This window comes from Athene noctua, chromosome 14, assembly GCF_965140245.1.
Source record: "Athene noctua chromosome 14, bAthNoc1.hap1.1, whole genome shotgun sequence".
Taxonomy (NCBI): domain Eukaryota; kingdom Metazoa; phylum Chordata; class Aves; order Strigiformes; family Strigidae; genus Athene; species Athene noctua.
In genome coordinates this window covers 10,871,208-10,884,918 of record NC_134050.1, presented here as the reverse complement: position 1 = coordinate 10,884,918, position 13,711 = coordinate 10,871,208, and the positions used below count along the sequence as shown (strand labels likewise).

At 48.1% G+C, this 13,711-nt stretch overlaps 1 protein-coding gene across 7 annotated transcripts in view; it reads right to left on the bottom strand.

Moving 5' to 3' along the window:
• Positions 1–4,381: 4,381 nt before the first annotated feature.
• DAGLA (diacylglycerol lipase alpha) overlaps positions 4,382–13,711 on the bottom strand; it is a 69,907-nt gene continuing 60,577 nt past the window's right edge. For 6 of the 7 annotated variants that reach the window (XM_074918328.1, XM_074918332.1, XM_074918329.1 and 3 more), the window contains one exon: positions 4,382–12,284. In XM_074918328.1, coding sequence (XP_074774429.1) covers positions 11,357–12,284 — 928 coding nt within the window. In that variant the 3' untranslated portion in view covers positions 4,382–11,356. The remainder of the gene's footprint in view (positions 12,285–13,711) is intronic. The other variant, XR_012634534.1, reaches the window with a different exon arrangement.

Below are 13,711 nucleotides of genomic sequence, written 5' to 3'. Positions count from 1 at the left end.
CATTAGTTTTCACGTATTTTCTTCACTTGCTGGGGAACACACCAGTCTGGCTTACCAATTGTTTGAAAATTTTGTTTTCTGGTGCAGTTCTGAATGCTTTATGGCCAATAGCTTGAAAATCACTTTTCTCAATAAGCTGGAAATTTCTCCTACTGCCACCATAATACCAAAAGCTAGAGAGTCTCCCTGGAAATAGCAGCTACATCACTAGCTAAGGCTTTTAATAGTAAAACAGGTTTTAAAGCAACATTCACCGTGCCTGCTGTGTACACATTCATATATTTTTCTCCTTAGTAACTATATTAAAACAGTCACTCCTAAGCATGGATTATTTTATGTTTATACAAGGGTAGTATCCAGAGTTTTATGTTCTTCTTTCCCCACAAGAGGAAGTGTTTACAGAAGAGGCAATATCCTTTTATGAGACTGATATAGTTACCGGTAGGAAAAAAAAACACAAAACAAAACCAAAGCATCAGGCAGGCACTTATACATACCAGCACTTTTTATAGGCATTTTTATAGGAACTCAGTAGTTCAGCCACCTTTGAGCTCTTAATTCCCTGATAGTACTTAGTCTTTTCAGGAGCAACCATAAAAACTATTCCATGCAGCCATTAATAGGATTACTTTCCTCCAGGCATTCCTTTTCCTGCCTGGATTTCTGATGGCTGGTCAGAAAGCTGCTGTTCCTCCCATGAAGCTGTTCCACTGGCTCCCCTTATTCTCCTCCTCTCTGACCCCGTAAGCCACAAGCACCACTTCCCCCTTTCCCCAGCTTGAGCTACTATGGCATTATTCTGGGCACCAAGACCCCACTTTACAAACCTAGGCAGAACGTAGCCCTTGCTCTGCAGGGCCCTTGCTGCCAGGCTTCCGTGAAACTCTTGCTCGCCAATTCAAACTCACCTTTCTCTGCAGAAGGATCCCAGCATCTTGCTCCAGTTCTACAGCGCAGACTTCTACACTATTCTCACGCACACTCGGTCCTCCTTTCCCTGACACTTTCTCCTACTATTCCAGGGAGTCCCTTGTAAGCAACTGGCTTTGTTTGCACTAATGTCATTCCTTTTGTACGGCATGTTGAATTCAAGCACTTGGCAACTCAAAGCATCAAGTTTTTGCCTTAACTCTCTACTGAAGAGGTTGCTAGAGCTAAGTCTCCTGCAGTTTCCAGCCTTGGCTGCACACGGTCAAGCTGGACACACTGCTGCACAGAAAGGCATGGCGTGAAATTGTCAAGCTGATCTCAAGGGACAGAGATATTCCCCAAAGCATTTTTCCCACTCCAAAGGCTAAGATCCAGAACAGAGCTAACGAGGTGACGATCAGCCCCAGTGGCAGCAAAATCACTCCCCAGAGTCTTCCAGAGAGCTGCAGTGATACACCACCACCACATTCCTCACCCCTCTGCAATGAGAGAGCATAGTGCCATTTCTTCCAACTCTCAAGCTCACACACAATCCTTTAAGACATAACCCCAGGCAAATCACAACCATCATTCTCCAGGTCAGACTTGGGAACAGTCACATACACCAGTCATGCTTCTACATCCATTTTATACACAGTACCATACAATATACAGAAACTTTTATATACATATATCTTTATATAATATGCTATATTAATCTGTATCTTTCTTTACAGCAATATTAGTTTGGATCTTTCATACATAGGTACAAAAAGTCACGTAAGAATGGCACATGAGGAGTGCTTTAGTTTCCTTGTAGTCTTCATGCTGGGGCAGCTCGGAGCAGGGATTCGGAGGGCAGCATTCCCAGGATGGGCAGTGACCTCCTGGCTGAGCATGGGGACACAGGATCCTGTGCTGTCTCCCCCCCCCGACTGCATACGCAAGTGCTCTGAGCCCTGCAAGAGGCAGGCAGAGCCACTCAGAGCTCCCTAAAAGGGCTGTTTCTCCCATAAATGCAGAAGGCTTTAGCTATAAAGAGGCAATTGGGGTCAAAGAGTTAATTCATAGTTACCCTACCCTGAGCTGCCCCTGCATGGGATGCAAGATCGGTGACGGAGCGGGCAGAAGGGCTTTTCCATAGAGGCATCGGTGTCCGCTGACAGAAGCGGGAGGCGAGGGAGTTATTGTCTGCCACTGCTGCGTGGAGCCCCCCCAACCCACCAGCAGACAGCTCCTGTCGCGTGGAGACCATCCAGCTGGGCTCCACTCAACACAGCTAGCCTAAAAAGCACAAAAAGATGAGAAAAAGAAATAGTTGCTGCCAGTTCCTCTGGTCTCGCTGTCCCTGCTCACTCACAGCCCTAAGGGAGGACAGGCCGGACCGGCGGCTTGTCATGGAGCAGAGAGCTGAGCCAAAGGAAAGGGTCTTACAGGGCAGAGTGCTCCTCTTCTGCTGCCCCATGCACACAGGCAGAGAGGTGCAACCCATCACCAATAATCCCTGTGTTGACATTAGTAATTAAGTTTATCACTAGGACAGGAGCTTGAGCCTATTGCCTGGACATCACCTCTTCCATCAGCTGCAGCATTTGTGGAGGGAAAGCTGGGAAGCTGTAGCCTCAGTAGCTGCAGATGGGGCCACTTTGCCACCAGACAGCGGCCAGCAAGCGCTGCGGACATACTGATAAAGGAGTTAAGACCCAAAAAAGGTGTGTGGTAGCAGCCTAGCAAACGCACCATCCCCGAAGCAATGAACCAGGACAGACCACGCCAGCCTGAGCGCCTAGCAATGCTCCTCTGCGTACAGCCACGTGCACCAGGCACCTCCGACTCTGAGCCATCAGAACTGCACAATGCCCATGGTGCAAAGGCAGGGCAGCAGTTTCCCAATAAAAACCAAAATGAAGGCTTGGTTCCTGTGCTGCTCTGTGTTTAGTGATTTTGTAGAAATAAGTAGCCAGACCCCTCATCATATAGATAGGCTGGGCAGGGAGAAAACTTCAGTGAATGAAAAACAGAGCACAGGATGACACGGTGAGATCAGAAGTCTCAAACACAGCAATGAGAGCAGCAAAAAAACCCAACTCTCTTTTTAGAGAGCTTACCTTTGGAAGATGGCTGTTCCAGAGCCAGGGAGAGAAATGTCAGTAAATAAAAACCGCAGCAGACAGTTCAGAATATGTTAAGTCCCTTTCAGCAAAAGCTCTTACAAAAACAGAGTCAGATCTTGAAGAGTAGGAAGAGTTTTACTCATTAATAGACCTGAGAGGAAGTTTTACTGATGAACAGACCGTTAAACACTTGACTGAGGTCACATACACCAAAGGTAAGAAGTGGTAGGAAGTCTTCTCTCCCTACTGCACAGAAAACACTTGCTTTGCACAAGATGAGGTTCTAGATCACAGCAGGCTGGCAGGGTAACTGCGGTGTGGGGTGAGAAAACAGGCCTGCTTCAGGTCGGGCTTTGCTATTGGCACTTGGATATGACCTGAGGCAGCAGGAGACATTGAGGAAAAATCCAGCAAGCCCTAGCCGAGGCAGAAAGTGAGGGCCTGGCAGCAAGGGCAACACTGAAGCAATCCCTGGTCACACTGCATTCCCTTTTGTGCACCCAAAGAAGAAATAATGCGCAGGAGGGGGAAAGGAAGCTGGCAGATGTCTGGTCACAAGCAGGAGGCTTGGGCCTCAAGCCAAAGACAAAGGCACAACAGGTATGAACTCAAAAAAATAAGCAAAAAAGAAAACAGACACAGCAAAGTGCTTGGAGACAGCTGATGCTTTTTAGGACTGTGAGTCCCTATGACAAAGCAAGGAATTGCTCTCTCCGCGATTGTTTGAATTTCCAGGGTGCGTGCCCTTAAGCAGCGTCTAGTTTAGGCTAGCAGCGTCCTTCCGCACAGAGTAGCGGCTCTCAGGGAAGCGCTGGGTGCGGGTACAGTCGGGAGCCAGGGAAGAAAGCAGCGCAGTGCACATCTGGCAGTTTGCAGTACCCTGCCATGCAAGGAAGCAACAGCCCTGCCGCCCTGCAGAACGCGCTGCCCTCAGCAAGGGATCTCCTTCCTAAAGTATTTCTCTGCTCTAGTGACAGAGTTTACAAATTCATAGGGTTTAGGTTTCAGGCTCTGTCTGCCACAGATCTAATATCCCACCCATGTTGGCAGTGAAGGCCCCTACTCTCAGAGCTGGAATATAAAACTCTGAAGCAAACAAGCAAACCAACCACAGGCCCCCCAGGCTTGTCCCTGCCCCATCTCACTGTCAAGGGCAGCAGCTGCTCCCTGGAGGGAACGAGAGCAGAGACACAACCCCTCAGGACCTGGCAAAGGGAGGGAAGAACTCCAGTGAGTGCTGATACAGCCTCTTTCAAACACACCTCACTTGACCTGTAATACCAGTATGACCTTCTGACTGGAAAGGAATTCCCACCTCTCAGCCGCTAGCTTTCTTTCCCTCTTTTTTCCCATCGCTGCCCAGAGCAGGCAAGCGTTTGCCTCCAGCGGGATGGCTGGAGCATCGCCTCCGCCACGCCACAGCGCCATGAGAGGGAGCTTTGGCACAAGAGATGCAGCTCTTCCCTAAACCCAGCGCTGCAGCTTAGCGCCACGTAGGCTCTGAGAAGAATATGCCCCAAGCCCAACTGAGCCAGCACTTCCCAAATGCTTCAGGGCCAGATATTCCTTCAGTCAGAGCATCAGAGCAGTCTGTGCGAAACTGCTGCTGGATTTCCACCCTTCCCTTTGCTTAGGCAGGCTAAAGAGGCACCAGGTACACTGCGAGCAGGGAAGAAGCTGACATTCCACTGCTAAGAAACTGTTCAATCTGTGTTAAATCTGTCTTGAGCTTTCAGGCTCAGTGCATTAGGTATCAGACTCATTTCCCTTTTACCTCCCCGTACTTCTGTACCTCATTACTTTTGCTGCTACAGAACTAGAATGAGGGAGTGTTTAGCCAACAAATATCCTCTCACCCTATGCTCTTCCAACTAGAAAGAGGATCGCAGAGATTGTCTCTATACTTCCTAAAGTGCAAAGAAGCTCTGTGAGAGTCTGTTGGCAGCAGCATAATTAAATAACAGCTCTCAGCAAAAATCCAGCTTTAGCAGGGTGAATTTAAATAGAAGGGATGACAAACAAGTGACAGCATGGAAGGATTGCCAGCAAAAGCCATCTCAGACTTCAGTTGTCTGAGCAGAAAGGACCAAATGTAATGCTACAGATAAGAGGACAGCTGAAGGAGCTTTTAAGCAAAAAGCAAAGCTGCTAGGTCTGTTGAAGGCCAGAGGTTATTTTAAATGTCTGCTGCTTTCTGCCTTACATTTTAAAGACTTATAAACCACTTTATCAGCAAATTACTGACCTGAGGGGCTTAACATGCTCCGCAGGCAGTAGTTGCAACCACCATACCTAAAAAAACCGAGGAAATCAAATGCCACTGCTACCCTTGCTGCAAAGGCAGAATGTCCTCTCACCACCAAGGGGAAAGAATATCCCAGCAGGGGGTATGCGTAAGCACAAAGCAAACCCAGCACCAGCCCAGCTGAGTCCCAAAACAAGCCCAAGGGCTTCTGCTGACCAAGGAAACACATGAGGGTAGGCCAGCACACCCTCCAGCATCGTTGTTCTGTTGGGATTCGATGTGGGCCACGTTGGTGAGGATGTGCCATGCTTATGGGTACACACAGCATCCACCCACCAGCAGAAAGCTCAGCAGCTAAACTTTAAGACACTCTAAATTTCACTACATCTAAAAAGCCAATCATTTAGGTTGTAAACCATGTAAAGGAATCCAAGTAGAATTTGCATAGGTAATACATGTCCTATTTTGCTATGAGAAAGATCTAACAGCTATCCTAGGAAAGGGGCAAGTATCAGGCTGCCAACACTATGGCAAACAACAAAGCCTGTACATTTAGGGCTAGTTGGAACTGATGCTCCTTCTCCCCATCTTTCCTGTAGAGATACAGCCACAAAAGAAACTCTAAACACACTAACACATGCATTTCAGCAATGATTAACCTCAACTAATCACCACTGCAAGGGATAATCCTGATTATTCATATTCCCCCATTTGTAAGTTAAATTGGGTATCTGTGTGGGCAATTCAATGAAAATATTGGTCTTTGCCTGCAGGCAGATAAAAAAAGCTGAGAAAACATCTAAATGCATAAAAAATATATTAGAAGCCATTTTACAAATCAACAGGATGCTATCAAATGTGTACAGATCCCATCGCCCCATCTAAAAGCAGGATACAAGGAAGGATTAAAATGAATTTACAAGTAGGAAGAAGTAGTAACCAGAAACACGGGAAAGCTTTATAGAGAGCATTAAGACTGTGGTCCACATGAATCTAGAGCAGTGAAAAAATCAGACACACCTGATAAAGAAACAAAAATCACTTAAGATATTAAGGGAAGGTTTAAAAACCTCTCTTAATTAGGTCTGGATTACAAACAGTGAAACTGAGCAGAGGGGAACCTTATTAGGAGATATTTGAAAAAGTAATGCCATATTCATCCAGTTTGCTGCGCTTGATACAGATCAGCCCTGTTCTGTTTCTTTTGATAGAGACAGGGCACGGCACCAAGTCAGACTCCCACAGCAGCAGCAGCTCCAAGGAGCACACACTGAGCCTGTATCCCCACGCTTAGTGCTTTTCCTCCCTATGTGCCCTCATTTGGTTACAGCAACACCTACTTCCCACCTAAATCCTGCTCCTGTTTGGGACCTTCAGCTGTTACTGCAACTATGTTCTAAAAGTACAGAAATGGGTGTTACTGGATTTGTGTATCTACACTCACAACTGCCTTTGCCATCTCAGTCCTTCGCACAGAACAAAGTATCTCATACAACTCCTGTTTACTTCAAAACAAGTTCTTAAAAAGTGTCAGAAATTATGAACAGTGAAAATACTGACCACAGACCAGGTAAGCAAAAGCTAGAGATAGCTGAAGAAGTTCTGAGTGTTGACCCTTCCATATAGCCTCAGAGGGCAGCAACTCTCTCAAGTGAATCAAGACAGAATCCCATTCAACTGGTTTGGGTCAGCAAAAGATCGTGGGGAATAGTTTCCCTGTGCTTAAGTGGTGCTGTCAAGGATGTGGACTAAGAGAGAGAAAGAAGGTGGCTCCTAGTTAGGTGACAGGAATAGGGGGTAAAAAAAAAGAGGAAAGATTAGAGAGTGGCAGGTTTTGGAGCAAATGTATGTTCCAAATGGAGAGGGCAGCTTCCCAGAGGAGCGGGAATAATGGTAAATACTGGAGAAAGGTTTGCTTTCTGTTCAGCACTTGTACATTACTCAGCACAGCAGGATCCTGCCTAAGTTCTTGGCACTGCTGCAATTAAAGCAACAAAAAAACCAATTCTTAACCAATGCAGACAAGCCTCCAAAACCACAGCCAGCCAACCTTATGTGCTAAGGCCTTGACAATCAAAACTCACTAGGATATTATCAATGGGATTATTTTATGCCACTTTGGACACACTCAAAAGGAGTGGAGTGCAGCCTATAGGTGCAAAAACTGGACAGCAGCACCAAACCCTTCACACCTTGTGAGCCCACTCGCAGCAGGGTCAGAGGTCATTCCTAACTGAGCTGTTGGATGGAGTTTAACACACACCTAGTTAAGAGCCTCCCATATTGCCCCTGAACGCTTCAGGACTACATTCCACTACACAAACAGTATCACAAACGAGGATGTAACATCAAGTGCCAACTATCACTGAAACTGCACCAAGGGATCACAGGAAGGGCAGAGAACCTGCTGCACTCTTTGGCAAGGCTGCATTAGTGTGGAGGGTCTCACTTATTGCGCATTCATTTGAAGGGGCACAAAGCCCACTCTCTACTCTCCAGGAACTGCGTGGCCTTGGCTTCCCTCTACCAAAAACTGAGGTGATTTTAAGGATGTGCCATTGAACTGGATGAATTGTTGGCTGCTTATTAGCCGGGGTCCAGGGTGTCAGGCACTATGAACTGTGCTTCCAGCACTGCCTCCACATGGGGTGGAACATCCCATTGAAATATCAAGGGAACACAGAAAAAGATTAGAAGGCACAAAGCTTAAGAGTAGGAACCAGAAGCCAAGAGATTAAGAAATCTGAAGATGCTTCACGTTTCCAAAGACAGCTACACATCAGAGTGAAGCAAGGGCAGAGAAAGCAGGCAATAGTGTGCAGTACAAATGAAGGAGGTAGCTAGAGGCTTAGCATTTATTTTAACTTTCTAGATATGCTCTTCCAGGATGAAATAAGAGATCAGCCTGTCCCAACGCTCTTACAGCAAAGGAGTGATGAGAATCAAGACACAGAGACATTTAAAGCAGAAATAATGCAAAGAACATGGATTTACTTTGTGAAGACTGGGAACAGATGTGTTGTCAAGAGAGAACAACAGAAAACAAGAATTACCCATAATTTGGTACAAGAACCTTAACTAAAAGGGCTCTTTTGCACCTTTACCACCTTGATCTACAGCAAGCCCAGGTCACAAGCATTAGGTATTTTTAGGCTTTTCAGAAGAAGCCTAATAATCACAGAGCACAAAGCAAAAAAAAAAAAAATGCAGCATGCCAGGCTGTTTCCTGCTACAGCTGGTCAGGGCAAGGTAACCCCAGTCCCCTGGGACACAGTTCCAATGGCACAGAGAAGGAAAGTCACACATGACAATTGTGTCTTCCAGGACATAGCAGAGGTACACCCAGGTCAGAAGTGACTTTCTAGTGCAATATTGCGACCCGTTAAACATCATCAGGTCACTACTGAAATAATAATTTTTACTTAAGATGGAGATTAATCCACCTTCTTCACCTTGAGTCACCTCCCCACCATCCTCAGGTAGGGCACCAGTAGTTCCACCTAGTCTCAGAGATACCCATCTCCTAATACCTCACTGCCAGGGACAGAGATGATTCTGTCAATATTTGTAAAGTGCTTTGCAGATATAAAGCTCTGCCTAAGTGCTAAGTGTTATTACTACCCATCTTCTGCCAAGGATTAAAGGCAGAAACGAACTCCTTTTCCCCACCCCATCAGCATGTGTCAGCAGTCTGTATCAGGAAGTTGAGCCAGCCTGCTAGCCTCAGCCTCCCTGCCCCACAGTTGCCCTTCTCCCCTCAAAATCACCCACTTTATTGTGCGTATTCCTGGACACTACCTTTTCAATGTTTCTTGGGTGTGTGCAGCTGTTCAGCCTTACCCTGTAGGTCTGCAATAGCGGATGATCTGATGGCACTTACAGCTGTTCTATCTGAGCTCCTGACCCATACCACCTCTCAGCAAGGGGAACAACACTGCTCTTTTCTGAAGGACCTACAAAGAAAAAAGTAACTTTTTGTTGCTCAGAAAGAAAGCATTTTTCTTTTACAAATTACTTTGAATTCAGAGGGGCTTCTTCCCTCCAATTCAAGACAGTGTAGAAAAGGTCACCTTTGGAACCTAAACCCAGGGACAGTATTTTCCTGCCCGTTTAACAAAGCCCCTGCACTTAGGAAGGCCCTGTAGTTTGTAAGGGGCAGGGGATACTGTGCCCCACACTGAATTACCAAGTGGGAGATGGGCACTTGGACACAAAGTTCGGCTCGCTTCCGTGCACCTGCAGTCAATTTAGCTCAGTGCACAGTGGCTATAAAGTGCTCTCGTTCTGACTCGATGGTGTTTGATAGCACTCATGGCTCCGTTTGTGCTGCACCCAGGCCAGCACAGCCCCGAGCAATGCCTGGGGCTTCCAGAAACGACTCCAGGAGCACAACTAGAGGGATAAGAGGAGCTGAGGGATTCGTCATGAGCGAAGCTCCTGGGAAGCACAGCATCCTCCCACGATGGAAATATCGCAGCTAAGGAGGGGAAAGGAGGGCAATAACATCGCCAGGAAGTTAAAATAGGAATTTCTTTTCCAGTGAGGGAGGGCAGAGCTCCAGTGAGACTGATTGGCAACTGCTGAGCTTTGATATGAAGGTGTTTTCTCAATTAAAGGCCTTCTACAGGTCACAGTATGTTTGACTTTCGAGATAGGTAGTTTCTCTCCTGCTCCCATCATTGGAAAGTGCCTGTCTAGATAGGCCTGGCAGGCTCCTCCGGGCACTGAGGCTCCGCACAGCAGTGCTCAGGTAGTTTTAGTAGCAACTTGCTCAAGCTTTGCAATGTGGTGTTGTGCAACTGGGAGGCGGATGAGGAGGATGGGCAAGGGACACACGCAGCTTCCTCCAGAGCCCGATCCGCTTTAAAGGCGGGGGACTAGCAGTCCTACCTGCCCATCCTCTCTCCCCTCAGTCCCCAGAGGGAACAGCACAGGAAGAATGAACATGATTTTTGCTTAGGGAAAGCCTCCCTGTTTGCTTAATAAATACCTTCCAAAAAGCTTAGCAGCTCTGTAAACATACAAGAGATTTCAATACTTAGTAAAAAGTTCATCTTTTCCCTGAACTCCCAATGACAAAGGCTGGCACTGGTCTGCGATTACTGCATATGGGTGGTGTGAGGACCTAGCAGAGCCCAGGAGACTCCCAGGCTCTGCAGGGGCCTGGCAAATAACACTGGGTGTTGAGAAGCCTGTTAAATTTAAGTTGATCCATCCATGCAGCTCTGAGATGAGAATCCTGTCAGTCCTGCAGGAGTGTTGCCAGCTCAGAGTGGTCCAGAGAACTGAGAAGCGATGACGGTGACATCCAGGAGAACTCTTTCTGGCAAAGGAGGGACATGGCTGAGGGCTTTCGCTCTTCAGAGCAGTGTCCTTCCCCCTCGGAAAGCAGCCTGGTGGTCACTGAACACAGAAGTACTCAGGGGAGAGAAAACACAGTGCCAGCCCCGTTCTTGCTGTGCCCGGCCAGGGAAGGGGAGACTGCATTTGGGGAGAACACAGCCCCAATGGCTTTAAAAGAGGAGAGAGCGTCCTACAAAAGCATTCCCCATGGAAGTGTGACGAATTGGATCTTGGGCCAGATCTGACATGGTAGTGCAATAGGGCCCAAAGTCTCAATCCGCTCATTTCCAATCCCACTGACAGTACTGAGGGGGTGGGGTCTGGCCTGGCCCCCTCGCTTCTGTCTATCCGATCCTCAAGCTTCAGAGAATCCAGCACTTCACCCAGAGGATTCCCTGAAGCAGGGTGTCTCACTCCCCAACTCAGCAGGTGCCCTGGGGGTAAGGAATTTGCCTCTGAAATGAAATAGGCTGAGGTAGGGAACTTGCATCTACCTTTAGCAACTCAGACCCCTCTCAGCGTAACAGGCCTCGTGAGGCAACACCGATGCTCTCAGCTGCAAGCGTGGGACTCAAGCACAATCCATCCTCCAGACAGCAGCGTGCCACCACTGCGTCACCCCAGAAGGAACGTTTCCAGCTGTCTCCTCCGATCCCAACTGCCCGATGACCACCTCTCCTCCAAGTATTATCCCAGCACCCAGCCTACGGGATCAGCTCGCAGAGCTGCACCCCTTTACCCTGCACTAGAGGGCTGAAATCATGAGGTCGTCCTGCTTGGCAGGGCTGGTTACGGGCCCAGAGGGGGTGGAAGTCCGGATTTTGTCAGTGGCCAGGCACTCCTGGCTGCTTACACCTGTGGGAGTGATGTCCATGAGTTCTCCAGATGAGCTAAGGGGGAAAGAGGGTGAGACAGAGATGCCCGACGAAGGATCTGTTGAGCCTGCAAACAACCTCGGGGGCTTTGGGACTAGGTTGGGTTCATATTGTGCCCTCAACAGGATCTCCTGATCACTGACAGACTTGGGCATCTCTGCAAAGTCACTGGAGCTGTCTGACACCATCATGCAGTAGATGTCCTGGAAGGAGCTGCTTTTGCTATCCAAATTAAAGAGGCTGTCTATGAACTCAGCAAACTCCAGCACTTGGGGACTGGGAACATCTGAGAGCCGTCCATTCTGGAGGGACAGCTCCTCACGAGGGGCTAAGGAAACACGGTCCCCCTCGCTGCTGGCCCCCTCCTCGCTGCAGCGGCGCTGGGGGGTAGTGCCCCCACTGTTGAGCACATTGTCAGGGGGTTGAGTCTCCTGGGAGTGCTTGGAGAGGCTGTCAGCAGCCAGCAGCTCTGTCCGCGAGCTGAGGGAGGGGTTTTCCTCAGGGATAGCAGGGTCTATATAAAAGCAGTGCGTCTCATCCTTCTCCATGACAGCATGGAGGCTGGGGGAGCCCCGGATGCTCCGAAAACCAGAGGAGCGCCTGGAATCAAAACTGTAGATGGATTCATTGTCCGAGAGGCTCTCCATGGTCGCAAGAGGGGCACGACGGTCCTGCAGCTCCACAGACAGACGTTCCTTTGTATCCAGGAGAAGCAGCTCCACAGGGTCTTTCTGCACAGGAGAAAGTGGCTTTGTCTCATAAAACCCCTCCAAGCTGATTTCAGAATGGGACTTGCTCCTGCAATGAGAAACAGGGAATGTGAGGCTGCACCACTCTACACCACAGCAGGCCAGAGGAACCGAGTCCTGGGCACAGAGCTCCTCCTACACCCTGAGGGCACGCTGCTCTAACCATGACTGTGAGAAACCTCCAATCTCTCCGCCCTCCGAGCTGAAAACATTAGATAGCTTCTTCCCTCTGCAAACTCGGGTTCTTGCCCTTCTCCCTTTTCTCCTGGCTAAACGTCTTCCCTCTCAAGCACCCTTTTCACTTAGGACCATGGTTCTGCTTCCAGTGAAACTTGCCTCTAACTGAAGCACCCAAAACCACAGTGCAGTCTCCAGACATGCAGACAAACCCTCTCTCACCGGACACCTCTGCATTAAGAGAGGATTGAGGCAAGAGAGGTTGAAGGACTAGCCTACAGTTAACCTACTACTATCTCTTTTTTTCCCCCCCTCACACTCTGGAACCACTCCAGTTTCATGCTTTCCCCTCCTTGTGCATGCTGGCAATTCCCCTAATACAAATGCCAGGATGCTTTTAGAGGATTGCCCATGACCAATTCAGGTAACAGACTTTAAAACAAGTAAAAAGCAATTTATTCATTTTAAGACAAGTAAAGATCTTTAGAAACACACTAAGACTTTAGAGGCTCAGGCAGGTTCCTCTAGAAAGGAGGTGTCAGACACAGGGAAGGAGCTCCCCACACCAGGCACAAAACCTGGGATTAGCTGCAGCCAAAGCCACAGCCCTAAAGAACTTAAGGAGATATCTGGGAAAAGAGCCTGGTATAGGGAAAGGCTTAGAAGTTTAGCCAATATTTGATTCTTCTGTAACTTCAGTAGAGTAATAGTGATCTGAGAACAGGATTCAAGACCCCCAAAAGAGGGAGTCTGACACAGTAAGCTGGCCCTAACCTTTAATTAGACACAACCATCCTACAACTGTTTCCACTCTAGCACATCCCTTAAGCCTCTGTGCCCTCTCTTTCATTTCCTTCCCTTTCATACCTCAGAACTCCCCCTCTGCTCAGAGGGAAGCAGCTCCTTGGGTCTGTGCTGGCTGTGGCACAGAAACCACCACTTGACCTAGTTCATCTTCTCAGTCTCACTGTAGCCTCCACAAACATGGGCCCATCCCTGTTCCTGCTGTTTCATCACAGCTGCGGTTCTGTTTCTAAGCTCTCCTGCACTGGCCCTGACCATTCACACTCTCTGTGACAAGAACCTTACCATTTTCATACTATTTTCGGTCTTCTTTCTTCTAAATTTAAATCTCACTAATGTTATCTCAAGGATACTCAGCTGCCCATCACTCCGCACAGACCATTTCACCCTGCCTCTTTCCACACACACAGCTTCTTGTCAGATCTCTCTACCTGAAATCTCCACAGAAGCACATCCCTTCCAAAGAAATAATCCCCTCCCAGCCACAATCCTGTC